Here is a 21029-nt window from a genome sequence, read left to right on the forward strand (position 1 = left end):
CCCCCCCCCCCCCCCCCGGGCGCCGGGCCGCCCCGGGCGGGGCGGGGGGTGTTTGCAGGTGCTGGGTGTTCTCTTGATCCCAGAAGAGAAAACAGTCACTGATAGAAAAATCAACCAAGGGTGATTTCTTCAACCTGAGCACCATACCTTGATTACATAGATGCAGATATTATGGCGGGCATCTATACCTACAAGGCACAGAGGACCTTTCTAACTGTCTGTGCAATGCTTCTGTAAACTTCTCAAAACCAACTTCTGGAGAAAAAGAAGCAAAATTACTCTACCAGTGCTTTCTAAAGAATAATCATATCTTCAAAGTTGTCGAGTAAAATCCATGATGTAAAATGATTCCCAAGCAATTTTCCTAGAATTCCATTACAGCTGTGAGCTGAAGAAATAAGATGCCTGCAGTCAACTGGCTCTCTGCTCAGCACTGGGATAGAAAGACTAAGGAAAATAGTGGGAGAAACCCCAGCAATGATTTCATCCACTGAATCAGGAGAATCTAAGTTCAAATCCCCAGCAACCATGTTAAAACCCAGGTGTGCACAACTTAGTAAAGACAGGAAGATCACTGGGCCTACAGTCTACCAGCCTACCTCCCAGTTCAGTGAGAAACCCTGTCTTAACGGAATAAGGTGAAGAGGGAGGGACCAGAATACTTGAAGGTGTATACCTGCAGAGAGACGTGCAGGCACACACACCAAATTAATGAGACAGAAAGCAAAGACAAAGAAGAAAGAGTTTTGGGGTTTTTCTATTTAAAAGATACTAAAATTAACAAAGAGAAAGAAAGAATACATTGAGTTTACTAGGAACTAGAATAGAGATATTGATGCAGAAGCCAGCTCCTTGTGAGTAGCAAGAAGAAAGGGTCCATCCTGAAAACTACAAGCTGCTCAGAGGTTACAGTGGGATGGATGTTAAGGTTGGAACAGTGAAGTCAGCCCTAAGAATGAGAGAAGGCCTGCAGTGAGTGTGAGGCAGCCAACCAGATTTGACAAAAGGCAGACAGACGGGCTCTAAGAAGCCAGGAGAATTTGGTGGGCCTGGTGGCTAGCTTCCACGAGCCTCCCTGGGGAATGCATGCTTGATACTATTTATTGCTTTTTTACACATCCTTGCCTCTGTCTAATGCAGCCAATGATAACAGACTAACTTACAAGTAAAAATGGCTTCGGACAAACCTGCTTCCATTTTGGGAAAAAGACCCTAGACAATGCCACAGACAAGGACATAACCTAGAACACTGTAGCTGTATATTGGTGGCTCTGACAGAGTTAACTCTCTGTCATGGTAAGGCTGCCAGCTGGCCACACACATGTGAAGATTTTAAAAAGAAAAGAACAATCTAATTGACACCTATCAAGACAAAGTCAGAGGCAGTTAACAGCATCAGCTACTGACAATCGCGATCAATACCTAACAGCTAAGTCAGAGGTAGACAGCAGGGTCTTCAACCACCCCTAATGGGTAGGCAGTATATAAATAATGCACGATCACAGACACAGTTGGGCTAGGGATACATGCATGGAATGAGTAAGCCTTCCCTCTGCTTTGCTCAATATAGCCCAGAGAAGCAGCCAATCTGAATAAGGAATACCTAAGCCTTTGTCCAGTTTCTGCCATACCCCAATAAAACCCCTACATGATGGAGTTCAGGGGCTTTTCCTCTTTTGGAAACCCCTCCCATTCTCCAGGATCTTTCTCGCTTTTCCTTATTTTCTCACTCTTAAAAATTATTGATAATAATTTTAATAATGCCTCCTTCTACTTTATATATTCAAACAACTTTAGTCACCACTGGTGTGACAATGATCTTTGACCATGGTGAGTGTCTTGGTATCTTTTATCCTTGAGAAATGGACAAATAGGTCATGAAATATCCTGCTGCTCTTAAAAATCCTGCATGAACATCACTAGAGGTGCCACAGAAATTTAAAAGGTAGGAGAACATTCCAATAAATCTGAAAATAAATAAAAAGTAAGCATCTCTAAAGACAACACAACCTAACAAAACTGACTCAAGGGAAAGAGAGAGACTAAAATGTCCTACAAGCATTAAAACATTACATCAATAGCTTAAAACACTCCGACACTTAACAAAACACCAGGCTCAGGTGACTTTACAGATACGTTCTACCAAACTTGCAAAAAAAAACAACTCCCAAGGAACAGAAAAGGAGAGAGCTTTCTCCCAAAACTATGTGCAACAGAACATTCCAAAGAGTTAAAAATAATAGTCAACAACCGGGAAAAATATTATAAATCATTTGTAGATCAAAGTAAAACATACAAATTAATATAAACACCAAAGATTCAGCAGTGTAGACAAAGTTAATTTAGGTCACCACAGATGGCTGGATCATATGGACACCAGATTCCTGTGAAGGAAATGCGTAATCATATGGGCACCTGTAATGAAATGATGGAGACACGTCAGCACCACATACAATCAGAAGTCTTCACTCCAACAGCATGGGCAGACCTGAGACAGAGCCTTTGAGAAGAGCAGAGAAAACTCACCAAAGAAAACCAACATGGAGCCAGTAAACTATCTGCAACAATAATGTCCAAACAAAAATGAGGAAAGGGCTTAAAGCAAGGTATGACGGGTGGCGGTGGCTCATGCCTTTAATCCCAGCACGGCGGAGGTGGAGGCGGAGGCGGAGGCGGAGGCGGAGGCGGAGGCGGAGGCAGTTTCTCTGATTTCCAGGCCAGTCTGGTCTACAAAAGAGTTCCAGTACAGCCAAGGCCCAAGGCTACCCAGAGAATCCTCGTCTTTAAAAAAAAAAAATAAGAAAGAGAAAAAGAAAGGAAGAGGGGTGTGTGTGTGTGTGTGTGCGTGTGTGTACATATATGTGTATGTAAGAACATATGTATGTATTATGTATGCATGTATGATTTCTCAGAATGCATGAATGAGAATTCACAGGTGGACCACTAACTAGGAAAGCCAGGAATAAGCATTCAACAAATAACAGAAGAAACTGTTTTTTTCTTCAGACAAGAAGTTTTTCTGGAAGATTTAAAAGGTAAGTACAAAGAGGCGTAACTACCCCGCCCAAGAGTTTCTAAGAACCACAATGGGCCACAGAATTCTATTGTGAACTGATGGATATAAAAATAACCAAATGTAGAGTTGATAGCAGCCCAGACCTTAGGGGGTAAGTGTCAATCACCCACATAGATCTTGTTCTGAAAATCCTGGGAGAAAATACACTGAGGACAGCTACTGCTCTGTGGAACGTTATATGGATGGGAAAACCCAAATTCAGATCATTTGCCAATCAAAGAGCTTGAAGGCAGATAATGAAGACACTGGGATATTCCTGAACCTGATCTAAAACAGAAATGGCTAAGCAGGCTGGCTTTTGCTAATTGTTAGCACACTCTTTTAGTTACAATCATGCTATTGGGTCTCTCCTGGGGCCACTCTACAAGATTAAGACAGAAGCCTTGGAGCCCAGGGCAGTTAAGCAGCTATTAAGATGGCAGCCAAAACTCTAAATGCTCCTGAATTCCATTCATACAATTTTAACTAAATTGTTTTCTTTTCATAGGAGATGTTTACAGTGTATTCTCTAGAACAGGGGTCAACAAAATGTCTCCGTAAGGATGACATAAAAAAAAAATACTTCAGCCTTTGGGATTCAGGTTTTAATTGCAACTCCTGGACTCTGAGGTTACAGTACAAAAGCAGTCATATGTGTGCCTGTGTACCAATAAAACTTTATTCAAAAATAATGACGGCCACAAAGGTCCAGAAGATGGTACAAGGGACTCCTGCTTCACAGGGCCACCGTGCAGGAGGTGACTGTGTCCCTGAATGTCTTGAGAAGGTTGAAGCAGGAAGCCTCAGCCACAAAGAGGGCTGAGGTGAGGCCATCCTCATGGCCGCCCAGGTTGTCCAAGTTCCTCACCATCCCATTTTATATTCGTAGTTGACACTCCTGTTTCCATGGTTTTCATTATCACTGGGTGTTTAGAGAACAAACTGGAAGACAAGTTTGTTCTCTGTAGATTTTTGCACATGTGTATAATACAAGTTCTTTCTTAAATTGACCTATGCCCCACTCCACAGTACAACCAATACTTTCTTCCCCTAAATGCTAATAGCCTTGTGGACTAGTGGTTTGAGAGTAAAAGTTAAAGTAAAACCCACTAATTTTTATTATTTAGGGGAAATTCCGGCATAAAGGAAGTTGTAAAATGACTAAAGTTTGACTATTTTGTAAAAAAAAAAAAAAAACAATCATGGAACCACCAAACCAACCAAGAAATGCAAACCGGCCCGGTGACAAACTGCTTCCAGTGAGAAGTCCGCCAGAAAATGTCCTATTCATTCTACACAACGGCACTCATTTGTTTGAAAGCTGAACACGCTCCTTAGGCATAAGGAGGCACAATCTACGATCCCCAAGTTGACTGACACAAATCTCAAAGGCGCATGCTCAAAAGCATGACGCTAAGCAGAAGAACAGTCTCGGAAAAGCTAAATGACACAGAGTTCTACTTCTGTGATCTTCTTATAAAAGACAAAACTATGAAACTCAAAAATCACAGTGATGGGAAAGGAACCAGTGGTTGTCAGGACATGGGTGACAGAATGGAGGTGGGCCGACTCAGGGGGGGATCATATGAGGTGCGGGCAGCTGAGGGAATTAAGAACAGTGGCTTACTTCATTTTTACTGTACAAGGATTAAAATGGGCAATACTATAAAGCCCCGAGTTGTTTCTGTTCATCTTTCAAATTATATTTAAAGACTTGTATATGCAAGAGAAAGATGATAGGTGATAGATAGATAGATAGATAGATAGATGATAGATTGATTAGCTGCATAGACAGACAGACAGACAGAGATAGACAACTGAAAAGATACTCAATGTACCTAGCCTCCCAAACAGCACAACACAGAACCCTGCAGGGAGTCGCCTGGAGCCCTCAAAGCAGCCATGCTCCATTGGCACTACAGCTTGGAGCTTCTGCCCTGTGTGGTGGAAGAGTAGTGTAATGAGCCATACGACACTACATCCAGAAGAAGACCAAAATTCAGATGATAATTTCCACTGAATATATATCGCCACAGCATCATAGAGTCAAAATACTCAAAGCAAAGTTGCCATCATGTTGGGGGTGGTCTGCACAGTCTTCAGTAGCTAGAGCCTGGCTGGCCCCTGCTTCTCTCCAGAGTGAATCTGCATGTTTTCCTATGCTCATGCGGTAGAGTGATAACTTTCAGGGGGGACCTAAGCTAAACTAAGAGGTTCTGATCACACGGGCCTGAAGTAATGAGGAGAAACTGCCGAGAAGCACTATAAAATGTCAACATCGTAAAAGCCAACATTATATGACCCTGTGACAAGCCCCAGAAATGAGCCAAGATGAAGAAGCATCAGCAACATTTCCCAAATTTGAAACTCACTTCTGATAGTTGGTTAATCCCCTGTATGATCCATTAGCAATGCTGTGATCTGGATGTGGTCACACTGGCTCCCAACTGTCGTTGTGATAGATACCTGGCCCTCAGAGATGCATGGGACTTTTCAGGGGATGGTTTGGTTTGGTTTGGTTGTTTGTTGAGACACTACATTGCCAAATTGCCCAGGTTGGCCTCAAACTTTCAGCAATCCTGCCTCATCCTCCTATGTGTTATGACTGTTGACATATGCCACTGTACCTGGCTTTATGATATTTTTTTGACTACTCCAAAAGTAAAAGTCAAGAAATCATAGTGAGGCTGGGCGGTGGTGGCGCACGCCTTTAATCCCAGCACTTGGGAGGCAGAGGCAGGTGGATTTCTGAGTTCGAGGCCAGCCTGGTCTACAGAGTGAGTTCCAGGACAGCCAGTGCTATACAGAGAAACCCTGTCTCGAAAAACCAAAAAATAAAATAAAATAAAATAAAATAAATTAAAAAAAAAAAAAAAAAGAAATCATAGTGAAAGTATAGCCATAGCTCATTTTCGAACACTAGGCAAAGGGAGGAACTCAACAAGTCCAGGCTAAAGCAGCAGCCATAGGAAGTCACATAGACAGATGTCAGCAGCTGCACAGCACAGAGAAGACAATGTTTCCTGTGTAAGTCTCAGCATGTTAAATGTCTCTTGAGGGCAAAACCACAGGTCTTCAAGAAACACAAAGACAACTCACACAATATATCTTATTTTCTAATATTAATTTCTAAAGTGTGTGTGTATGTGTTTGTGTGTCTGTGTCTGTGACCATATCTGTGTCTGTCCAGTGGCATCTGATTCCCCTGGAGCTAAAGCCAGATAACTGTGAGGCACATGATGCAGGTGCTGAAAATGAATTCAGCTCATTTGTGATAGCAGTACATGCTTTTAACCACCGAGACATCTCTCCAGCATCCACAGTATTTTCAATGACTGGTTTGCAGCCAAAAGTTTCTAAACATGCAAAGAAATTGAAAAGTGTGACCTATATTTAGAAAAGGTAGTTATTCAACATAACTGATTTAAAAGAGACATTAGCAGGAAAAAGGGGGAAGGGGCTTTCAAGCAACTTCACAAATATGTTCAATTAAGGTAATCAGTTTAATTCAAAAAATTAATAGAGAACATAATCAATAAATTGATTTAAAATCTCAACAAAAATATAAAACTTTTACTAACACCTGAAATTCTAAAATTGAATATGACTAAACTTATCAATGGTCTGAACAGCATATTTAGGAGATAGAACTGATACAGATCAATAGAAATATCTAACTAAATAAGACAGGAAAATGTTTAAATGAAAATAAAATTTCAGAGCCAAGAACGGTAGTATACATCTACAACCCCAGTATTTAAGAGGTGGTGACGGGGGAGCAGAAGTTCAAGGCTAGCCTTGACTACTGTGGTGGTCTGAATGAGAATGTCCTCCATAGGTTCATATATTTAAATGCTTAATCCCTTGTTAGTGGAACTCTTTGGGAAGGATTAGGAGGTGTGGCCTTTTGGAGGAGGGTGTGTCACTGGAGATGGGCTTTAAGGTTTCAACATCCCATGCCAGGTCATACACTCACCCTCCAAAACTATAAGCAAACCTCCCCCCCACAATTAAATGATTTCATTACTAAGTTTCCTTGGTCATGGTATCTCTTGATAGCAATAGAGGAGGAACTAAGACAGCTACATATCAAGTTTGAGGTTAGCCTGGCTTACAAAACACTTGATTTAAAAAAAAAAAAAGAAAAGAAAAAAGAAAAGGAGACTCTCAGAGACTTGAAAACCATTATGAAGCACTGTAATACTAATATAATTGGAATCCCAGAAAAAAAAAAAAAAAGGAGAAAAGAGAATAAAAGTATATGAAAAAAAGTCATGGACAAAAATTCTCCATAAATGACAGAAAAGTCATTTGGACATGGTGGTGCACATCTGTAATCCCAAAAGTCAGGAGACAGAGGTGGGTGGATCTCTGTAAGTTTGAGGCCAGTCTGATCTACATAGTGAGTTCCAGGACAGCCAGGGCTACAAAATGATACCCTGTCTCAAAAAGCAAATGAACAAAAAATATAGCAGTGAATATTTACAAATATAAGAAACACAATAAGCCCCACAAAATACAAACAGGAAGTCAAGTCCATAGACTCCTGGGGCAGGAATGTCAGGTGCAAGCTCTTGTAATTCTTTATCTAGACCAGATAGATAGATAGATAGATAGATAGATAGATAGATAGATAGATAGATAGATAGATAGATAGATTAGATAATTTCCAACATACAGTCAAGGTGTCAAAACTCCAAAACAAGGAAACAACATTAAAAGTTCTTCAGGAAAAATGTCAACTTATCTTCAAAGGCTGAAACACCAGGATAATACTAGGTCTCTTAACAATAATACTAAAGGCCAGGAAAAGAAGGAATGGTGTATTTCAAGAACTGAAAATAGATAACTGCCAGCCAAGACTGCTAAAGCCAGCAAAGCTGTCTTTTAAAGTGGAAGGAAAAAAAAATCACAGCATTCTTAGACAAGCCCACACCAAAGAAGTACATGGCCACCCAACAGCACTGTAGAAGACACAGAAAAAAAAAAAAACTCATCATCACAAGGACACAGGAAAGAATAAACTTCATGAGATGAACAAAGAAGAGTTGGAAAGGAATCCACAGCCAACCCAGCAAACTCCTGAGACTAACAGGGAAGAGAGGAAAAACAAACAGTTATCTAAACACCACTATTAATAACTTTAAATGTAAATGACCTCAAGTCAACAAGAAAGAGACACAGATTGGCTGGGTGAATTAAAAAAAAACAAGAGCCAACCATCTGTTGTCTCCAAGAAACACAACTCACTGGTAAAAATATCTGTAGACAGAGTCAAGGAATGAAAAACAATCTATCAAGTGAGCAGAAACAGAAAACAAGCTGGCATAGCTAGCTGTTCTGGTATCTGATAAAACTAGACTTTCAGGATGAAGATTTAGCTAAGTTGGCCTAATGCTTGTCCAGCACGCACAAGGCACTGGGTTCACTCGAAAGTACTGCACTGCTCAGCATGACGGTGTGTGTCTATAATCCCAGCATTAGGGAGACAGAACAGGAAGTTCAAGGTCACCCTCAGCTACATAGGGAGTTCAAGGGCATCTTGGACACATGTCTCCAAAAATATGAATAGATTTCAAACCAAAGTTAGCCAGAAGAGATGAAGAGAATGCCATGCATAGCAATAAAGGGAACGATTCATCAAGGTCGTAATAATTGCAAACATTAGAGCCCCCAATTTCAACATGCAAATGCTAACAGACATAGAGGTCAACAAGTTCCTGACACTATCAGTAACCGTGGGTGATTTCAACACCCTATGGTCATCTTCAGAGAGGGCATCTAACTGAAAAGTCAACAAAGAAATCTTAAGAGTTAAACTATGGAACAGAGCAAATAAAGTCACCTGACAGCTACATAATATTCCATCCATAAGATACACGACACATATTTGTCTTAGTCAATATTCGCATAAAACTTTTTTTTAAAACAGACATTCCGGCTACAATTCAAACCTCACCAGTACAAAAGGATCTAATGACGTCTTGTATCTGACCAGAACACTGTGCAAGAAAGCAGAAATCAATACTAGGAAAAGGCGATACAAAAACATGGAGACAAAAACACTATGTCCTTAAATGACCAGCGGGTCACTTTAGAAATCAGAGAGGAAATTTTAAAATTCCCACTATCACAGTTTACCAGAACCTTTGGGATGCAGCTAAGGAAATCTTAAAAACGAAAGTTTAGAGCTATGAGTACTTATATAGTAAATGTTCTAGAAAAACAAGAATAATCTAAACCCAAAGTCTAGTCAGCAATAACTATCCAGGCAGAAAGCAATGAAATGGTATCAAAGAGAACATTGGCCACACAACAATGTTTCTCAAACTGTCCCATGAAATAGAAAAAGAAGTGCGGGGAGGGGGAAGAGATAATGGTTCAGCAGTTAAAATAGCACAGGCCAGGCGTGGTGGCACACACCTTTAATCATGGCTCTAAGAAGACAGAGTCAGGCACATCTCTGTGAGTTCAAGGGGAACCTGATCTACAGAGTGACTTCCAGGACAGCCAGGACTGTTACACAGAGGAACCTTGTCACAAGAAAAAAAAAATTTATGAGTGTTTGCCTACATCAATGTAAGTGTACCATGGAAGTCAGAAGAGAGCATCTGATCTGGAACTGGAGTTATGGATTTGTGGTCCAGTCATAAATATTAAAAATAAATAAATAAAAAGGAAACAATCAAATTGGTCATATAAAAGCTAGTAACACCATAAGATACCCTAATCATGACCTGTCCCTACTAGGAGACCCAGGACTAGATCAACAAGGCTATAGACTGTGCATGGCTCTCTTACAGAGTTAAGCTTGGCTATTTAGTTTTTTAGAAAATGAGGGCAACATGCTTTAGGAAAGATGAATTATAAATGGTTCCCCTTCATCTTAATTACTCTCCAGGCCCATCATTCTATCTGAAACTAATTACTCTCCAGGCCCATCATTCTATCTGAAACTAATAAGCCAGGAAAATGACAACCTGTGAAGGTATAAAGACACACTGAGATCATAGGGCCAGCGACCGTCCAAGGGAAGCTACTGAAACAGCTATGTGCCAAAGCACCTAGAACTGACCTCAGCAGACATTTAACAAAGCATGAGATTCTGGTCATATTACAGAAGACAGAGGGGGAGGCAGAAAGGGAAGAAGAGAGGAAGAGACTTCATTCCATCCTGGACAAGTAGAACACACACGTGGGCACACACACACACACACACACACAATGTGAACATAGTTCAAAACAAAAACCAGCTTCTTTATCCACCAAGAGCACTTACCTCCAAAAATAGCACATCCATTGGGGATTTTCTGGGAAATTTAATTGTTGCTAAAATTGATACTTTTCTTGCCAGTGAGCTTGCTCAGAGTGTTTCCAACCAAGCCTGATGACATGAGTTTGATCCACAGAATTTACATGGTGGAAGGAGAGAACAGATCCCCAGGAGTCATCCTCTGTCCCTCTCACCTTGCCCATTCCCCCTCCCACCTGCCAAATAAACACTTGTAATTTTGAAAGTAATTTTTAAAATGAATAACTTTATAAGAAGTAAGTGGTGGTGATGCTGGAACCAGCTAGGCAAGATATTGATAACCTCTAAAAAAAAAAAAACCTATTAAAAAAAGCAGCTATCTGAAAGGATAGACAGACACCTGCAGCCCAATGGTTGGACGACTAATGCTCGCCAAGAGCCCTAGAAGGAAGTTGCTATTGTCTAACCTAAGTCTAACCTAACCTTGTTTTTGTGGCCAATTCCCTGTCTTGTCTTCTGAGGTAATGTCTGAAAGTCTTGGCATGGGGGTGCTTCCTGAACATACGCCAGCTATCAGCAATAGTATTTTTCCTGACAGCTAATTGTTAACATTAAGAAAAAAAAAAACAAAAGCATTAAGCCTTCAGTCACGCCCATTGTTCACTGTTGTAGGGACACACTGCTCTTCCTGGGAACCCAAGAGAAGGCTTACAGAGATGCAAACATAAAAGCCACTCCTTTGGCTGGGCTTCCTGAGCCAGAAGAGTCCACAGAGTGTAGTACCGAGGTGGGTCTGCAGAGACAGGCAGACATCCGGGATGCCCACCCCACCCTCCACCTCATAGGCCATGTGTCCCTCACCTTTCATCTTGATTGAGTAAAATCCAACTGCGGCTCCATCTCTCCACAGAATCTTAGCTTGCTCCTTTGCAGGATGAGGTAAGAAAAACAGGTCATCGCTGTCCAGCCTTCTCTCCAGTCTTCCAAAAACAATGGCGTTGAGAACAAAAAGAACAATCCTTTCCCCAAAGGACTGAACCTTAAAAGGAAAAAGAAAGAGGGGCCCCCAGGAAGTGAGACCAGACAGGAAGGCAGCTCAAGGCAGGGCCAGGCAAGGCAGACTGCTTCCAATGAAGAAGATGGAGTCTCAATGCCACTGACTTACTACAAGGCAGTAAGGGGTAACAGTGTCAGGGAAGACTCGGGTCCACAGACAAGGTCTGTTAGTCCACAGAGCATGACAGAGTGGGGTCTGCCAAGGGTGACAGAATAGGAAGTTGTCTCCAGGGCAGCCAGGTCAACCATTCCATGAGATAGTCTGTGTCCTGAAATAATCCAATCTGCCATTTAACACAGGGGCATCCTTGTCCTGTCTGTGGGTAGCAGAGGGTGAGGGAGTTGGGATCACTGCCAGAGCAAAAGTCACAAATTTTCACAACTTGTGACATATTTGGACTCAAGGCCCCACCTTGAACTAAGCTATATAATAGAACCCTCCTGCCCACCCGTGACTCTCCTTGCAGAGTCATCCAAGAAAGGAAACCAACCTGTGGTCAAAGTGGGCCCCACCTAGTTAGAAGCTTTCTCTTGCGCAAGCCAAAATGACATCACGGTCCTGTCTATGATTCTTCTGAATACATGCGTGGCCCAGGAAGGGCAAATATGTAGCTGAAGTCAGGCCTCTCTTCTGGATTCATATGAGACATGGCTACCTGGCCATGTCTGGCTACACTGCCAGACCTGTTAATCCTACAAACAGCCCTCGAGGCAGTGCAAATAACTGAGAAAATGCAACACAGGGGATGAAAGCAGCCAGCCACTGACACGAGGACTGTATCACGGTGCTGAGCTTTCTTCCTACAACTAGGCTATGTGACAGCCAATGTGGTGCCTGTGTGGACGTGTGGGGTGTGTGTGTGTGTCCACATTACCTCCAGATCCACGCCCCCAGAGCTGTGACTTCCACCCACATGTTGTCACCTGACTCTGCTGGGGAGGACCTGGCTTACAGGTGCAGAAACTGAAGCTCAAAAAGGTTAAGTGAGGACGTGGGCCAACTCTACTGTCTCCTTCCAAAGATAACTTGAGATAGCTGGGCTAGGGCTATCTCAAGATGCAGGCTGGGGTTAACAGGCCAGGGCTCCTCCATCTCAAACAGCACACCTACTCCAGCCCAGATAGCAGTTAAGTCCCTCCTGCTTCCTCAGCCACCAGACCTGAGGCTTTGGGAAAGGGACCATCCGCTGCGAACAACAGTGCGTGGTTTTACCGTCAATTTTACTTATTTACGTCATATGTTCCTGTTTATGTAGGGAGTGTGTTTATATGTTGGTGGGGGGGAGTGTGTGCATGTGTGTGTGAGAGAGAAAGGATGTGTATGTGTGTGAGTGTGTATGCGTGTGTGTATCAGAGGTCAACACTAGATAACACTCTTCAGGTGTTGTCCACTTTAATTTTTGAGACAGAATCTCTCACTGAAACTGGACCTCACCCAAGGCTGGCTGACCTCTGAGCCCAGGGATCCATGTGTCCCTGACTCTCCAGCTCTGGGATTACATGTGCCACCATGTCCCACTTTTTATGTGGGTTCCAGGTATTGAACTCAGGTCCTCGTGCTACATGACAAGCACTTTACCACATAAACCACCTCATGTTTAATACCAGACCCTAAAGTTATCTATCATCCACCTCAACATCAGCACCAGCACCTATAACTGTGGGAACTCAGCCTTCATGTCCTGAGAGATCTTGGTCATTCAGCCTTCTTTGAGGTTCAGTTCACGGGATGAGAGACTTTGAGTGAGCTCTCAACCACTGTCTGTTATTATCATTGTGTGTGTACTCTCTCTCTTTCTCTGTCTTACACACACACACACACATGCACCATGCACACACATGCACATTAGCAAACACATGTGGAGGCCACAGGACAACTTTGTGGAGTCAGTGCTCTCCTTCCACCTGAACATGGATTTGGGGGAATCGAACTTAGATCATCAGGTCCTCATAGCAAGCACTTTTACTCACTGAGCCACCTTATTGACCCACTTGTCTGCTTTTAAAATGACTAATATGGCAGCTTACAATGCCCTAACATCCAGCACCAAGTATCCAGGGTCCACAAACTTCCTCGTTGGTCCAGAATGTCGAGATATGTCACCTTCATCTGGAGCCAGCTCTTAGAAGAAGACACATGCCCCTCTGACCAGTTCCCGTTCTATCTCAGACAGTGGCAGCCAGATGAAGTTCAGCTTTAAGAACTAGCTGGTGTCAAGAGCTAATGGGTATCATCTGGGAGGCTGTATTTTTTTTCAACTTACGAAACCAGAGGGAAAGTAGAGAGCAGGCTACATGTGGCAGAGGGGAAACATCCAATCAAATGCTGGCAAGAGAAGAAGGCGGAAAAGGGAGTGTGTTTAATTTGTCCAATTCCATTACAGGAAGAAAAAAAATGCGTGACATGCGATTTTGACTTAGAAGCATTTCCAAAAACATAAAACTAATAACCATTTCTAAGCTCTCACTGGGACCACTAATTACATTAACAAAGAGAGCATTAAAGATGCTTTTTCTAGTAATTTACAAAAAAGAAGTAGCTGAGAAACAAAACCTATTAAAGACAAAGTCTTACCAACAACAGAGGAAATATCCCGATGTATGGGGTGGGGTGAGAGCATAGAATGTCACAGAACACGTTATTTAATTCTTTCTATTCAGAACATAAACATCCGTATAGTGCAAGCTCAGAAACTTGAGTGGGCTCCTAATCGAAACTTGGAAGACAGTCTATCAGAGTCTGTTCAGCAATCAGCAACAGCAGTCACCAAAGGGCCGACATGTCCACCTGGGACAAAGGGACTGGGGCAACACATGTCATGTTCCTCTGCTGAGTCTCAAGGCAGCATTAGCTTTCTGGAAGAAAACCTTGAAGAATGTCTACAATAACATCTACCTAGTCTACTGATCCTGGCATAATCTTTTTAAACAGGCAGCTTACAGAATGGGAGAAGAGCCGTGCAAGTTTCTCAGTCACAAATATGTAACAAATCGATCGCACTGAGAATATGTGGGAAACACAATTCAACGACAAAAATTCAAATATCCCAGTCTAAAAGTGGACTACAGGAGGATCAACAGTCATTCTTCCAAAGAAGGCATATGTCTTGGAGTTTGACTTCTGTGAACAGACACCATGACCAAGGCAACTCTTGTAAAAACAACATTTCGTAGGAGCTGGCTTACAGGTTCAGAGGTTCAGCACATTATCATCAAGGCAGGAACAGGGCAGCATCTGGGCAGGCATGGTGCAGGAGGAGCTGAGAGTTCTACATTTTCATGTGAAGGCTGCTAGCACAATAGTCACTTCCCAGGCAGCTAGGATGAGGGTCTTAAAGCCCACACCCACAGAGACACACCTACTCTAATAAGGCCACACCTACTCCAACAGGGCCACACCTTCTAATAGTGCCACACCCTGTGCCAAGCATGTTTGAACCATCACAACATACAAATGGCCTGTGAGCGTTAAAAAGGATGCTCAGTATCCTTAGTCATCAGGGACTGCACATCAACACATCTATAGGGTACCACTTCACACCTACAGGATGGTGTATGAGCTCCTGGTCTGCTGCTGTGATGAAACACCATTGCCTCAAGCAACTTAAGGAAGAAAAGGGGTACTGTGCCTTAAGGTTCCAGAAGGACAGCGGGGACATCATGGTGGGAAAGAGATCGGTCGGGGAAAGCAAGGCAGCAGGAGCAGGAAACAGGCTGGTCACATTTTTACCCATACACAGGAAGCAGAGAGAGACAGACAGAGATAAAGACAGAGAGAGAGACAGAGACACAGAGAGTGGAAGAGAGACAGAGAACAGGATGTGGGACCGGACTCTAAAACCCGCAAAGCCCTCCCCCAGTGACACACTTCCTTCAGCAAGGTTCCATTTCCTAAAGGTTCCATAACCCCACACAGCACAACTAACTGGGGACCAAGTATCCAAGTATGGGGGCCTATGGAGGACATTTCCCACTCAAAGCACCACAGATGGAGGATAGAGGAAGCAGACAACAGTTCATATTGCTGAGGACACGGAGAGACTGAAGCCTGCTGGCACTGCCGGTGGGAAAGTCAGGTGGTGCAGTAACTGCGGGAAATCCTGGCACTTCCTCAAAATATGAAATAGAGAGATACCATGTGACCAGTAATTATGCTTCTAGGTTTATACGCAAGAAAATTCAAAACGCGTGTTCTCATAAAAAGTCATACAAAAAGGCTCGTGAAAGCTAAGAAGTGCACACCACTCAATATCCATCAACCAAAGAATGGATAATGACACGTAGTCCGTTCATACGCTGGACTGTCATTCAGCCAAGAACAGTGTTAGAATGATGAAAATGTTATGCAGTGACTGATTGAAGACTATTAGACATCACGGAATTGTATATTTTTAGTGTAAATTTATGGTATGCAAATTACATGTCAATGAAACTTGCTTAAAAAACAGGGCTCAATTTAAATTTTTCAATCTGTGTGTGTTGGTTGGTGTGTTGGTATGGTGCATGAACTTGATCATGTGACCATGAACACCCATACAGGGGCCAGAGCAGGACCTTGGGTGTCTTACTCAGTCACTGTTGCTCTTACTACACCGAGACAGGATCTCACTGAGGAAGAAGGTTGTCTTGGCTGGCTATTCAGGGAACTCTAAGGGCTCACCTGTCTCCACCCCACACAGGTTGGTTTATACACAGTCATGCCTGGCTTTTTACTTGGGTTCTGGACATTCCAGCTCAGGACCTTATGCTTGCAAAACAAGGTTCTTACTGAGCCATCAGCCCAGCCGTAAACAATGCTTTAATTGTGCAATAGAAAAAAAAACAACACTATAAAGTCATTCTCCAAACTAAAAGTGAACAAATATTGATATTTCATCCAGCACTTACTGAACCCCACAGAAAGGAGAGCGTAGTTTTCTAGACCACTGTAGAAAGACACGCCATTTCAAGTAAAGAATCTTTATCTCACCTATTTAAAATTAACCTAGCAGCCAGATGAACGGGGAGTTATGAGGCACACGTCAGATCTCCTGGCTAATTACTGCCTCCCTCCTTAGCCCCACTCCAGCTGAAGTGTACTTCTCTCTTGTACTCTTAGAAGACACATGACTCTACCCTCACCATCCCAAGGCTCTTTACTTTACAGCTCTACAAAGCCACAACACTTCAAAGGCTCCCCCAACTAAATAACTCACTGACTGTGTGTAACTCAAACCTGTGTCTCCGTGTGTACAACAGAGAGTTTGAAGATTCTGAATTAGACCAGCCCTGTGAAGAAGCTGGATCAAGAAATAAGCTGGACAGAATCGGATCTGTTTCTAAATCTTCTATCAATAACCATGACCTGAATATACTTGACAGGAAAATGTCTCAATACCGCAGAGAAATAGGACAAACTAAAGCTTACAAACTGACGCACAGAAGGAACGAGCAGTACAGTACTCAGGTATCTGGTGAACCATTACATGCTTTCCTTGATGGCAAGATGCTAGAATTAATAGTTGTGCCCCCCAAAAGATACTGAAATCCCCACCAGCACCTGTGAAAGGGAACTTTTTTAGAATTTTTATAGGCAATTGAGCCATGATGGGGCATTCTTCCCAAATCCAATACGACTGATATTCTTATCAAAGGTGGGACTCTCAACCTGGGCTGACAATGCTTCCAAAGAAGGCCATGTGGAGACACAAAAGTAGCACCATTTTGGGCCAAAGAACTGCTGGAGCAAGCAGAAGCAGGGATAGAGCAGGCAACGAATTCCCTCATAGCCCTCCAAAGAAATATTCCTTGACTTTGTACCTCCAGCCTTCAGAATCAAGAGACAAAGTTTGCTATGTAGGCATGTCAGACTTGGTACCCCACAGAGCAGCCTGGGGGGGAGGGGGAGAGTACACAGACATGAACAACAAAGACACAGAGGAACCCACTCTTTGGACAATTGGGGATTAACATGAAGCAGCCCCATCCTGGCAGTGGTGGCACATACCTTTTGTTACAGCACTCAGGAGATGGAGGCAGGTGGATCTCTGAGTTCCAGGCCAGGCTGGTGAATTTGCCTAGAGAGATGGCTCTGGCAGTTAAGAGCACTCACTGCTTTTCCAAAGGACCAGGTTCAGTTCCCAGCACTCACATGGCAGCTCACAACTGTCTGTAACTCCAGTTTCAGGGATCCAACACTCTCACACAAATATACAAGCAGATACAATACCAACACACATAAAAACAAATAATATATTTAAGAAAAAGAAAACAGAAAACCTGTCTCAAAAAAAACAAACCTGTTCATTCAGCTTCCTAATAAAGGAGCTTGGTGTCCAGCTTTAATTTATTAACATGGGCCCAAGTAAAGAGAGCTTGAAAACCTGTTTTGCAAATGTTCACTTAAGAATCATATCCCCTCACCTTCATGAGTCCTTCCCGTGTGGGATCGGAAGTTCTTAGGACATCTTCGATGGACCACCAGGATTCCTTTAAGTAAACAGCCACAACTGAAGGGAAAAACCAAGAGACAGGTGTAAGTCACACAGCAAACTCCCTGGTGGTATAACAGTGGCTCATTCAAGAGCATGGGCCAAGTTGCATGCTTTGTGGGGGACCTGGGTGACATTTTTAACCATTTGGGTTGAGTTATGACGTTGTGGCTAGAACCCAGGGCCCTGCACATGCTATACAAGTGCTTTACCACTGAGGTAATCTCCCAGCCTGGAGAAAGGTTTATGGCATTCCATGAAAACACAAATTAGAAGAATCTCATGATAGGAACAAGACAGGTATTTTACAGGCAACCTGCCTGTGACTCAGAAAAAAGAAATCTCTCATTGGCACTAAATAAAACAAAGTACAGACAAATATTGAAGCTGTCAATGAGTTAAGAATTACATTTTTGTTTTAGGTTTGGGGATATATCGTAGTTGGTAGAATGCTTGTTTATCATACATGAAACCCCAGGTTCAATCCCCACCCCCACATAAACTGAGTGTGTAGACTTCAGTAGTGAACATGATGCAATCTTGGCATTCAGGGGCAAGGATGGGAGTGAGGGCAAAGATGAGTAGAGGCAGGAGAGTCAGGAGTGCAAGGGTACATTCAGCAATATAGCAAGTTCAAGGCCAGCCTGCTTAAGAGCACAGGCTACTCTTCCAGAGGACCTGTGTTTAATTCTCAACACCTACATGGCACCTCACAACTGTCTATAACACCAATTCCAGAGGATCTGACACTCTCACAGAGACATACATGGAGGCAAAACAGCAATCAATGCACCTTAAAATAATAAAAAACTAATAAAATAAAATGAAGAGACATATATCAAAGTCCAATCATTTGGCGTTGGAGATGTGACTTGGCAGTTAAGAGCAAAGCCACCACTCTAGCCCAGGACCTAGACTCAGAATTTACAGTACCCACACACAGCCTGCAGCATCTACAAACCCAGCTCTGGAGGCTCCGATACCTCTGTGGGCACAAGGCACACATGTGGTACCCAGATACACGTGCAGGGAAAATACTCATGCGTGTAATTTTCTAAATAATGTATCTTTTTAAAAAAAAAAAAAAGTCCAATCATTTGCACAGCTCGTAACTCCCCGTACATCGTAAGATCGAGTGTTATCTGTGGGTCCTGAGTGAAAAGAACTACTTCCTGTGTGTTGTGCAATGCTTGGCACCCGTCTCAGCCCTGCCTGCTTTCATGTGCATTTCCTCCAGCCCCATAATGAAGCTGTTATCAGCATCATGCCAAGGACGCTGCAGAGCTGAGAGGGAGGTGGCGTGAAGACAACTGGCCAGAAGAGCCAGAGGGAGAGTCCAGCTCCGGACTTCAGACCATAAATCCAGTAAACGGCATGATCCTCAGAATGGGGTGGACCATGGAGCTTTCCTTCTTCCCAGCTCACTGTGACTAACTCTGCCGCTAGCTACCCTGGTGATCTGCACAGCATCCTCAGAACCAGGTGTGGAGGTGGACACACATTCACCCTGCCCCAGATGCTTCACTAGGGTTGCCCAAGCACGTCACCCCAGGTGTCTAGGAAGCTGCTAGGTTGACCGGGTTTGAAATACCCAGATAAGGTTGGCAGGCCGTATGGACTTCCTGCCTGCCATTCAATGACTGGATTACTCCACGAGGTTCTGCTCTCATTCCATTTATTCAGCCCCTTGCCTCAGATGATCAAGGTAGCCCCTCACTCAGGCCCACTCCGGTCTCCCCAGCCCATCCCTACTAAGTGGTCTGGCCTTGAAAGGTGAACCTACCCTGGCTTCTGCCTCTTTGTTCCCACTTTCAATACAAAAGTTCCTTTGCTTGCTTTCTGCTATCTTTTATGCCTTTTTTTTTAATAGATATTTTTTTTTAACTACTTCTTCAGCCAGGTACCTGATCCCAAGGGTTTGGGAAGCCACACGATTTTAAAATTTAAATTTAATTTTTAAAATTTCAATGTATTTATTAAGTTTAGTAAAAAAAATTAAACTTAAAATTTTAAATGCACCTTCCCTTTCAACCCTTTCTAAATGAAGATCTGGGGTACAAACGGAATCAAAAAACGAGTCATTTAATGTAAGGTCGGTGACTGTAAAACTCTGTGAACCACTCAGGGTCAGCAACCTCCCCCTCCTTCCCTGTTCTATTTGAGACACGTTAGTGGAGATCTGTGAGGACCAGGCTCCAAGGCACAAGCCAGACAGTCACCACTGTCTCAGAACCTGCCCCTCCCCCTCCAAGGACCAACAGCCTCCCTTCTCCCTGCCTGTTAGTTTCGCTGACAATGGTTCTAAACTTCATGCAGCAGGCTGGGAGGGAAGAACCAATGAAATGCCTGGGGCTCACCTTCACTTAGTCAATGTGATTACTTTCCAAAATGGCAGCTACTAGAACTTGCAGGGGCTTTCGACAGCCACGGGGATTATTTCCCAGCTGGATAAGGTGAACCAGCAAAGCTGTTCGGCTTACTAAAAGACCGTGCCCCTGTAATACAAATGTTCAATTCTCTACTACCGTTCCAAACAAACATGTTGACATGGCACCTTTCGAGTTTCACAGCACACAGCAGAGCCTTCATTAGTTATGCTGGCCATTACAGAATAGATTCAAATGGCCTCATGATGTTTTTCAAAACTCATCTTCAACGGCTAAGGGTACACAACAATGAGCGTGGAGGCCAGTCAAATTTAGCAGTCTAAAATAAACCTGTGCTCAAACCAGAACAGGCCTGGAGGATGCGGCAGCTTTTGATCAGTGGAGTGCCTAGAAATGCAGGCAGCGGAGCCGGCAGCAGAGCCAGTGCCAAAGCTGGCACAGCACAGCAAGGACGCGTGACGGCACCGGGAGACTGACAGGTGCTACAGGGCCTTCACTGCGGAGACCCTGGATCTAGGCAGCGCTAAGGGGTACAAAATGCAAACAAAAACACCTGTGTTTCAAAAACCAAAAGCTTCCCAGCAGATCTAAATATCACTCCCCACCCTACCCATCCACCCCCACCTCCTGTCCAGAGCTAAGAGGAGCCAGCAGCCCAGGTCATCATGAAAGGCATTGCCAAGGCATTAGCACCAATTTAATTTCTCCCTCCCTCCCTCCCTCCCTCCCTCCCTCCCTCCCTCCCTCCCTCCCTCTCTCTCTCTCTCTCTTCTCTCTCTTCTCTCTCTTCTCTCTTCCTCTCTCTCTCT

At 43.4% G+C, this 21029-nt stretch overlaps 1 protein-coding gene across 1 annotated transcript in view; it reads right to left on the reverse strand.

Annotated features, from left to right (window-relative positions):
* Nucleotides 1-21029, reverse strand: part of Fam169b (family with sequence similarity 169 member B) — a 61417-nt gene that overhangs the window by 18698 nt on the left and 21690 nt on the right. Inside the window, exons 4-5 of the mRNA XM_028776688.1 lie at nt 17766-17851; nt 11169-11346 (exon numbers count right to left, since the gene is read on the reverse strand). Of these exons, the coding sequence (XP_028632521.1) occupies nt 11169-11346; nt 17766-17851 (264 nt within the window). The remainder of the gene's footprint in view (nt 1-11168; nt 11347-17765; nt 17852-21029) is intronic.

Source organism: Grammomys surdaster, unplaced genomic scaffold (assembly GCF_004785775.1).
Source record: "Grammomys surdaster isolate TR1022 unplaced genomic scaffold, NIH_TR_1.0 271, whole genome shotgun sequence".
Classification (NCBI taxonomy): Eukaryota; Metazoa; Chordata; class Mammalia; order Rodentia; family Muridae; genus Grammomys; species Grammomys surdaster.